We start from the raw sequence: 10000 nt of genomic DNA, 5'->3' as shown, positions 1-10000 counted from the left end.
TTGTGGTACAGATGCGGCAATGTTCTGTGCCACACACACACACACACACACACACACACACACACACACACACACACACACACACACACATGAAGCCTTAATAAGTGTTACAGACCTGGTAATGTTGATTCTGTATCAGACTGTCGGCGTGACGCTCCTGAAAAAAAACAAAAAACAACAAAAAAATTCAATTCAATTCAATTCAATTCATTGCACTTTGTTTTTTTTTTAATTGGCTGACAGTTTAAAAAACAAACAATATTGCCAAAGCATGTAAGAAGAAATGACTGTAAAAAATGAATCATCAATTAATCAACATTTCAGAAAATGAATCCCATCCCCTCCCATGTATCACTGTGTGTGTGTGTGTGTGTGTGTGTGTGTGTGTGTGTGTGTGTGTGGCTGTGTATCCAGACCCTCCACTGTCCACTGTCTATCAGTGTTTCTGTGTTTACGTAATCTGTGTTTGTGAGGGGAAAATAAATCAGCAAAATATAATATTAGCCGTTAAAAATAGAGCTTTTCGGCAAAAAATATACATATTTATATAAAATTATGAAATTATATAATATTCTCTCTCTTCCTCCCGTTCCTCCACCTCTCGTCACGTTTCGGCGTTCATCCTCCATCTTTCCCTCCATCTCTTCTCTTCTTCCTCTCAGTTGATCTCACATTACATTACAGAGTTTCACTCCGAAATGAAAGATATCCACCTCCTTTTCTTACAAAATGATTAATAGTAAAAAAATAAAGCCGGAAACCGATTGTCTTCGGCTGACAAAATGACACTTTTTACAGCCCGGATCCTCTGAATTCGAGAGATACTGAATAATAAACTTTAGTTAATGATTTTTTTCCTCCCTCTCAAAGTGGATATGCAGCGTTTCGGGAGAGAACTTCAGCTCTTCGTTTACATTTCCGGCCGTTAGCTGACGCTCTCATCCATAATCAGAGTCATCTAAGCAGAAGAAATGAGCAGAAATGGAAAAGTGGTTTGGCGATGGAGCGCTCCTCAGATTCACCTCGTCGGATACAGGAATCAATTGAATCAAGTGAGCTGAGAGCATTAAGGCTATTTTTAGCGTGCTGATTTTTTATTTTTTTTACAACTAATTCCTGTCTTTAGTGCTAAAAGCGCTAAAGTGATTCACATTTCTTTCTTTTAGCTGACGTTCAGGACACTTCCACGGGACACACCGATGCTGATGGACACGTTGGACACACTTAGGTTACGGGACAGTAATGAAGAGTTCCTGCACTCGTCTACCTCACCCCTCCATCTTTCTCAGTCTTTTGGTGCGTTCAAGTGCCCTGGGGCCAGTTGCATAAAGATAGACCTAGTCTTAGACTTGAATCAGACTTTAAGTCAGATTTAAATATATGGATGGTTTCTCTAGGAAATCACAGTCGCTACTACTACTTGATTGTTGCTGATCTATAATGGGTTGGGTCTCTAAAGACTCTCTTCTTAAGATTTGTTCCAAAAACCAAAGATCTGTCATCTTGTATGAAATAGCTACAGCATTTAAACTTCACACACAGTTAGGCCGACTCGTTGCCATAGCAACAAAATTCTTAACTCAAGCTTAACCGGGAGGAATGGGTGGAGAACTTTGCATTCTTGTGTCGGTTTGTTGGAAAATCGAATCCGGAAAGAAAACTTGACAGGTTTATTCAATCTGCAGTTTGGGAGCCCAGGAACTCCAAATTTGGATGATTACACAGTTTTATAGTGTTGAATATTCATGATCATGTTCATGAATACAGATAGAATATAATAAAGCTACTGGTCAAAAGGTATAAGGTCATATGAACAAGACTGAACAACCATCATTATAGTTGTAGCACTTTAAGGAGATGCATAATAAGAGGTGACCGCCTTCTGCTAGAAGACAGAAAGTTATTATTTTGTCAGTGTTTCTATGAGATTTGGGCATTGGAACATTCCAGACTCACAGCTCAGTGAGAAACACACAAGATGTTACTGTAGAGTTTAATCTGATAATGGTGAAGCAGATTCAGTATTCTAGACCTTTAGGCACTTAAGGTGTAAATATGGGTCAAAGGTCATAAGTATATCGTTCTGTCATAACTTTATTTTTCCTCCATGTTGAGAAGATGAAAGGCGACCATTGCGTCATAACTCGGAAACTCGGGTAGCAAAATTTTCTTCAACTTTTCCGACTTTATTTTCCATCATTTTCACATTTCACATTCATGTGAAATTTCCCAGTAGGAAATTAGTTTTTCAATTTTTCTCCATTTGCTCTGCTCTTATCTCTGTCTCTACAATATCCATTTATCCCATCTCCTTCTCTGTCACACACACACACACACACACACACACACACATGTTCATCCTCTCCATATCTTCTCCTCTCTCTCCCCATTTTGCTCATTTTTCTCAATTCGATTCAATTTCATTAAGCTTTACCAGCATCTCTCTCTCCCTTTCTCTCTGTCTCTCTCTCGGTCTCTCTCTGTCTCTCTCTCTCTCTGTCTCTCTCTCTCTCTCTCTCTCTCTCTCCTCTCGCTCCTTTCATTTCTCTCTCTTTCATCATGTTTTACACTCATCTACCTCATCTCCCCTTTCTCACTTCTCTCCATCTCTCTCTGTCTCACTACCCCGAAGTCTAATAACAAATCACATCACACATAGACACAATCCCGGTCTCGCTGATTCAATCAACACACACACACACACACACACACACACACACACACACAAACCTACATTCATCCTCCCCACATCACATCTTCCTGTATCTAACAGTCTCTCTCTCTCTCTTCACAGCTATCATTGCCTCTCCATATCTCATGCTCTGTTTTTCGCTTATTCTGTCAACTCACTCTCTCTCTCTCTCTCTCTCTCTCTCTCTCTCTCTCTCTCTCTCTCCCTCCCTCCCTTGATCGGATCTCTGCAGTGCTGTGTGGCTCTGTGAACCTATGTGGGCTGGCTGGCTTATATAACTCAGCTGACTTCAACTGAGGTGAACATGCCAGCTGTACTCTCTCTCTCTCTCTCTGTGTGTGTGTGTGAGAGAGAAAGAGAGCGAGAAAGTGGGCTGTGTGTGTGTGTGTGTGTGTGTGAGAGTGAGAAAGCGAGAACGGCTTTGTTTCTACAGATGATTGGACGGTTAAACAGGACTGTGTGTGTGTGTGTGTGTGTGTTTTTGTGTTTATCGGGGCGTGGAGCACACCGCTGTAACATGAGTGTCGACACTAGAACTCTTCTGTTGTGTTTATGTGGAGTGATACATACAGTATATATCACTCCTTCCCCTCCCACTGATGCGAGGCTCTGCTGTGTGTGCGTGTGTGTGTCACCCAACCTGATTTCACACGGAAACATGAAATTAACACGACTTGTTCACACTAAATGACGTGTTGGTGGCAGGTAAAGTATTAAAATTCAGTTTTCCCAGCATGACACGGTTCCCTGAAGGAGACACGACTGTAAACAGGCAGTAGAGTCACAGTGAAGCAGCTCAGTGGACAGTCAGGGTGTTGTGGTCGGGTGCTGGATGGGCGATGAGTTTGACTTCAATGTCGGAGACCGGAGTTCAGTTCCCAGTTTGTACGAAGGAAATTTCTACCAAATGTAGAATCAAATGTTAATTTTTAGTTAAAGTTTTTCTTATTAAACCGACCAAAGCCTTTTCCAAACCAAGCTGGGTTGATCTATAGTGTCGTGTAGTGCTGTCGTCATTTCAGGGCTTTCAGATTACATCCAGATACTACATTTTTTCTTTTTTTTTTCTTTTTTTTTGTTTGCCAGTCGTTCTGTTCCAGGGTTCCTACACAGTTTCAATTACAGTTTTTCTCGATCGCTTACACACTATAACTGGGCCTACTAACTAAACATCCCAAACCATGACGCCATCTACCAAAAGGCAGACCCATTTCCCAAAACTATAAACACTATTCCCCTTTTTTCACACATGATTCACATTTGTTGAACCTTTTTGAAAAACTCTACACACAAATCCCTTCATATATCACTGACTGCACCATGTGCTCGTTTAGAAAGCACTGGTATTCAATATCATTAACTCAAGTCATCACAGCTCAAACCCAATTAACACACAATTCCCCAGGTGCAAACACTGAGAGTCAAAATTGTTAACACACCAATCAGAACCTCAGGATAGATAGATACAGTAGATAAAAGGGCCATGGGTCTATTCACTTGTTTTGGAACAATGGATCCACAAAGACCTGAAGGTAGAGGAAGAGGACACAGGAGAGGAGGTGGAAGAGGAAGAGGAAGGGCAAGGGCAAGGAGACAAATAGTTTCTGATGAGATTCTCAAATTGGGATGCTGAGGCAGAATAAATGTGATTTCTTTCTTTATCTACAAACTGTTTTTTTTAAAATTGGTTTATATTGGTAAATACATGGAAATTATTTTACTGTATTCTACGTTCTTTATCAGTTGCATATTTTTTACAGTACATTTACTTTTTCACTCAATTTCAGTTTATTTTACTACAGTACATTGAGGAATTAAAAATTTTGAAAATGTATACATGTGTTGTGTCTGTATATTGTGTTCATCATGTAAAGAGGTTGTTCTGGGGGAAAACCATAAGTGCCATTATTCATTGCAGTAACAGGTTTTTACAGTAGTGTTTTGAATTGATCTCACCAGTGTGTAATGGCTACTTTGTAGTGTGTGTGTATTTGATGGCTTTTGTGTGATGTCTGAAGGCAAAGTTTGGTTTAAATGTAAGATTACATGGTTTTGAGTGGAGAGTTTGGTTTTGACATGGAAGTTTGAAGTTTGTGAAGATGAGTGTGCAGTTAAGCATTTGTGTTTAGAGTTTTGGGAAATGGAGCATCATTTCAAGAAATGTGTCTTAGCAATCAAGAAAAACTGTAAAAAATTCCATACTTTTTCCAGACCTTGATTTGTTTTGAAGATTTTGTCTGGTGTTCAATATGATTTACGCAGATGGACATCTTGGTCATCTCACTGTATAGATGAAGATTGTTCTTCACAGCGACAAATATCAGAATATGTAAGATGATTGGCAGGGTTCCTACACGGTTTCCATTTTAAAATTCCATATTTTACCCAGGCCCTATGTTCTTGACTGGATTTGATTTTGGTGGGTATTTGATATAATGCATGCTGACAGCGGCTGGGTAATAAGAGCGTCCCTCTATCTGAACATTATTCTTCACATCAACAAAAACTGTGGACTCAAAGTGGCTCTACAACAACATAAAAGCTAGATTATATGTGTATCGGACCTGAACCACAACATTTCCCATACTTTTCTAGACATTTTTTCAAATTCCCAAACTATTCAAATTCATTTTTAATACTTTTCCAGACTTTCCAGACCTGCGTAGGAACCCTGCTGTTCTTACAATGGGTGAAATAATAAGTAGATAAGTAGATAAGTAGAAATGGCGGCATATAACAAAGTTATTATATATTTCACTGAATGTTTATAAACAATTTTATGCTTACAACCATGAGGCGGATGCTGAGTTATCCTCCTTACAGTCTGTTATGTTCACTTCACAAAGCCATGAAATGCTGGAACTCTAAGCTAGTGATAAGTCATAATCAGCGTGAATATAACCAGGTTAACACACCTACATTTCTGCTGCATCCATTTATCCCCTGTAAACACCTTGGTCTGATTTCATTCAGTTTTCTGAATACTAGTGCAGTGCCCGTTCGCTTTGAGCCCCGCTGCTGCACAGAGCGCTATTCGCTTGTTTATTCAAAGTTTATTAATATTGAACGTGTCGCGTGTCCAGTCCGACACTGCATGTCCTTGGGTTCTCAGCAATACACCCGCCAAGTGTGAAGTAGATGAATGGTTCTCGAGATATGCGACATGGCAACATTCGTGTGTCACATGTCGCGTGCCAAACAAAGACCTTACAGCGTGTTTGGCTCTCAGCTCACACTGAGAATAATACTGTTTGCATTGAAATGTTCAGAAAGCACGTCAACGCAACCTGACAGAATATTCCAACATTTTCCATCTGACATGGAGATCACTGTGAGCTGAATCTCAACCAAGTAAACGAACCCGATTACCAAATAAATCCACATAGACCGGAGTTATTAAGGGAAATCACAACCCTTCAAATCACATAAATGCTTTAAACTAGCTTAATATTATTATTCACAGTAACCGCAGCGCTGTGTGCATGTAAACCCGACGAGTCCCATGGCGACTTGTTAACATGAACATCAATATTCAACATGCCCGGCTGAGGTTAAGTCCTACAGACCTTGTTTGCATGAGTATCCATTGACGACCATATGGCCATGCCAGCATATTAGGCTGCGCATGAATAAATAAATGAAAAGCTTTGCATGTGTTTATTCTTCAGTTTTTAAACTTCCGTTCTGTCTACTGAAGCTGTTTTTCCTCAGCTGCAGCTTGGGGAAGCGGGGCAGCGGAGCGACTTGTGGAGGCAGAGCCGCCTGCTGGTTAGAGCGGCCGTCCCGCTACCGTAATGTCACAGGTTCTGTCCCCGGCAGCCCCCTCCTGGCCTGACAGAGCGTCCTTGAGCGAAACACTGACCCTTCTTACTAGTGATGGGACGATCTGCTTTTCTCAGGATACGATTCGATGCGCGATACGGGGTTCACGATTCAATAAAACCACGATATGATGTGATAAATAAAAGTCTGACTGTGCAGAATTCTGTTTATTTCTGAGACACAAATCTTTCTAGCGATGGCATTGGCTTGCTAGAATATAAACAACAAGTTAAAAATGTCCCCATTTGTTTGCGTTGTGGCACAATTCACCACTTCTACACTGAAAACAGAAAGCATCCCTGTGTGTGTGTGTGTGTGTGTGAGAGAGAGAGAGTGAACATGCAAGCACCTGTGTCTATCTGCACACATACACATTACATGTATTGTCTGTTTACAGTGAACTCTAGAAGGATCTCACATTCACATTCGTGTGCATCGTTGCTAGGCAGTTGTGTGTGTGTGTGTGTGTGTGTGTGTGTGTGTGTGTGAGTGAGGTGGTGGTGAGGAATGGTATACTTTCCAACAATAGAGCCGAGCAGGGAAAAAAGAGCCGAAAAAGGGGGAAAAAGAGCAGAAAGAGGGGGAAAAAGGAGATGAAAAAGAGGGACAAAATATACAAAAAAGAGGAAAAAAGAGCCGAAAGAGGAGGAAAAAGGAGATGAAAAAGAGGAAAAAAGTATACAAAAAGAGGAAAAAAAGAGCTGAAAAAGAAGGGAAAAAGAGCCGAAAGAGTGGGAAAAGAGCTGGAAAAAAAAGGAGAAAAAGAACTGAAAAATTGTGAAAAAAAATAGATGTAAAATTGAAGGACATGAAGAGGGATTAAGATTCTATTTAAACAAAAATTCTCTCATAAATGCTATGAAATGATATATGAAGTGTGGATGTACGTGTGTGTATGTGTGTGTGTGTGTCTGAGTGAGGTGGTGGTGAGGAATGGTATACTTTCCAACAACAGAGCCGAGCAGGGGAAAAAGAGCCGAAAAAGGGGGAAAAAGAGCAGAAAGAGGGGGAAAAAAGAGATGAAAAAGAGGGAAAAAATATGCAAAAAAGAGGAAAAAAGAGCTGAAAAAGAGGGGAAAAAGAGCCGAAAGAGTGGGAAAAGAGCTGAAAAAAAAAGGATAAAAAGAACAGAAAAATTGTGAAAAAAAATAGATGTAAAATTGAAGGACATGAAGAGGGATTAAGATTTTATTTAAACAAAAATTCTCCCATAAATGCTATGAAATGATATATGAAGTGTGGATGTACGTGTGTGTGTGTGTGTGTGTGTGTGTGTGTGTGTGTATGTGTGTGTGTGTGTGTGTGCGTGCTCTTACCGTGAACTCCCTCAGGTTTTCACACTTGTGCCCGTCGTCCCCGGGCGGCTGGCCCCTCCTGCAGAGCTTGTTGTGGAGCCACATCAGCAGGTACCAGATGGACTTGGGGCTGGGGATGATGTTGAAGGGCGGCGGCAGCGTCCCGCCCTCGTCGAAGTAACTCATCCACAGCTTGGTGCGGGCGAACTTCCACTCGATGTCGGCGTGGTCCTGGAGGAGGAGGAGGAGGAGGAGGAAGAGGAGGAGGGAGGTATGATGGAGGAGGAGGAGGAGGAGGAGGGGGGAGGAGGAGGAGAGGGAGGAGGAGGAGGGGGGAGGGAGGAGGAGGAGGAGGGAGGAGGAGGAGGAGGGGGGAGGGAGGAGGAGGAGGAGGAGGGGGAGGGAGGAGGAGGAGGGGGTGGGGTGGAGGAGGAGGACATTGTCTTTTCATTATTGCTACATTTCCCATTGCGATGTCGATTTGTCTTTTTTCTCTTTCTGTCTCTCACTCTGTCTCTCTCTTTCTCTTGTTGTTGATGTTGATATTTAATATGTATAAGTAAGTATATGTAAGTAAGTATAAGTATATGTATAATAAGTTTTTAATATGTGTTGTTTTTAAAATGATGGACTCTTGGAAGATTAGCCCTTGGGCTAAAAGAGCCACATAAATCAAAATCAAATAAAAGATTTAAACTGTGACTGGTAGGTTTGTCAACTCTATCAGTCACTTTGGTAGCAGCCAACCAACAAAGTCTAGAGGTTATTTTCCATTTGAAATTAATTTTGTTCCAGTAAAATAGTGAAAGTAGTAAGTAATAATTTAGAATTTACGAGGCAATGTGACTGGGACAAAAAAGTTAGTTTCCTGCCTGTCTTAGCAGGAGTTCTAAACATTCCTTTTCTGTGTCATTTTACTGAATCATCTCTATGAAGATGTAACAGGTGTTGTTTGGTTATCGTTAAATGTTTTTTTATTATAATCCTTACTATTTTATAAAGTCAAGTTTATTCATAGAGCACATTTCATACACACGGCAACACAATGTGCTTCACATTTAAGAATAAAAACATAAATACAGAGATATACATGCAAAACACAAAGACACACAAACACAGGGAAGCAGTGACAACATAAGACCTAACTATAGGCTATAGTGAAAAGATATCATTTCAGTTTATGTTTAAAAGAAATTAAGCAGCTTCCCCTTCTTTTGAGCTTACTTTTCTTATTTAATATCATTTTACTAGACAAGTTGTGTGTTTCTGTGTTTTATTTGAAGCTGTGTGTATGAAATGTGCTATATAAATAAAGAGCTGAATCACAAACGGCTGCTGTTCCAGGTCCAGCTCTGCTTCATGCACTGGCATATTTAGTGTTGTGACTCACGGCGATGAGCTGGTAGGAGTTGTTCATCATAGCTATCAGCATGTTGAGCAGAACCACCAGAGAGATGACGTTGTACGTCCCGAACATGGTCGTCCCCACGAACTCTGTGAACTCGTGACGAGCCTTGACGTTGGTGACGTACAAGTTTAACAGACCAAACACCGACCAGAACAGAGACTGGAGAGTCTCAAACAACCTGAGAGAGAGAGAGAGAGAGAGAGAGAGAGAGAGAGAGAGAGAAATAAAACAACAGTGAATTTGATTTGTAAAGGATTTTTCAAAACAGCACCACAAAGAGCTTTGCAGACAATAAAGCTCTAATAAATAAAGTGGATAATACAACAACAGAAAAGCCAGACATGAATTATAAATCGGGCTGCAGATGAACAACGGGAAAGAAACACATATAAACTAAAATTCATGTGAGAGCGTCTCTGTAACAGGGTGTTAGAGGTGATTTAGAAGGAAGCTGGCAGTGGTTCTGGCTGGAGTCAGCTGCTCAGGCAGAGCGTCACACTGAAGAGGCTCCATCACCTTCTTTAGGGTTCCTTCACATCAAGCATGTCTGGAGCGGTGTGTTTGAACTCTGCGGTGTTTCCTCCACAGAACTTGAATGCACAGCACGGTTGGCTAGCACAGCATACAATGGCGACTATAGAATTTTAGGGCTAGTTGCTGTGGTGACAACACAAGTCTGGGGCCAGTTGCATAAAGTTAGTTTAAGACTAGTCTAAGCCTTAGACTGGTCTTAGATTCTCAGGTTGGACTAGGCTAATTAAGACTGTCTGTTACTTAAATATT

The 10000-nt window shown here is 40.9% G+C and overlaps 1 protein-coding gene across 1 annotated transcript in view; it reads right to left on the bottom strand.

The window, feature by feature from the left end:
- Positions 1-9395, bottom strand: part of LOC139639285 (short transient receptor potential channel 5-like) — a gene marked incomplete at its 5' end in the record, with an annotated part of 16977 nt that extends 7582 nt beyond the window's left edge. The window contains 3 exons of the mRNA XM_071513370.1: positions 116-157; positions 7831-8040; positions 9200-9395. Of these exons, the coding sequence (XP_071369471.1) occupies positions 116-157; positions 7831-8040; positions 9200-9395 (448 nt within the window). The remainder of the gene's footprint in view (positions 1-115; positions 158-7830; positions 8041-9199) is intronic.
- Positions 9396-10000: the final 605 nt, after the last annotated feature.

The sequence above is a fragment of the Centroberyx affinis genome, unplaced genomic scaffold (assembly GCF_046629955.1).
Source record: "Centroberyx affinis isolate AG114_WGS23_722 - 3 ecotype Tasmania unplaced genomic scaffold, CSIRO-AGI_Caff_v1 ptg007042l_1, whole genome shotgun sequence".
NCBI classification, from domain to species: Eukaryota; Metazoa; Chordata; class Actinopteri; order Beryciformes; family Berycidae; genus Centroberyx; species Centroberyx affinis.
This window is presented reverse-complemented; position numbering and strand designations above follow the sequence as displayed.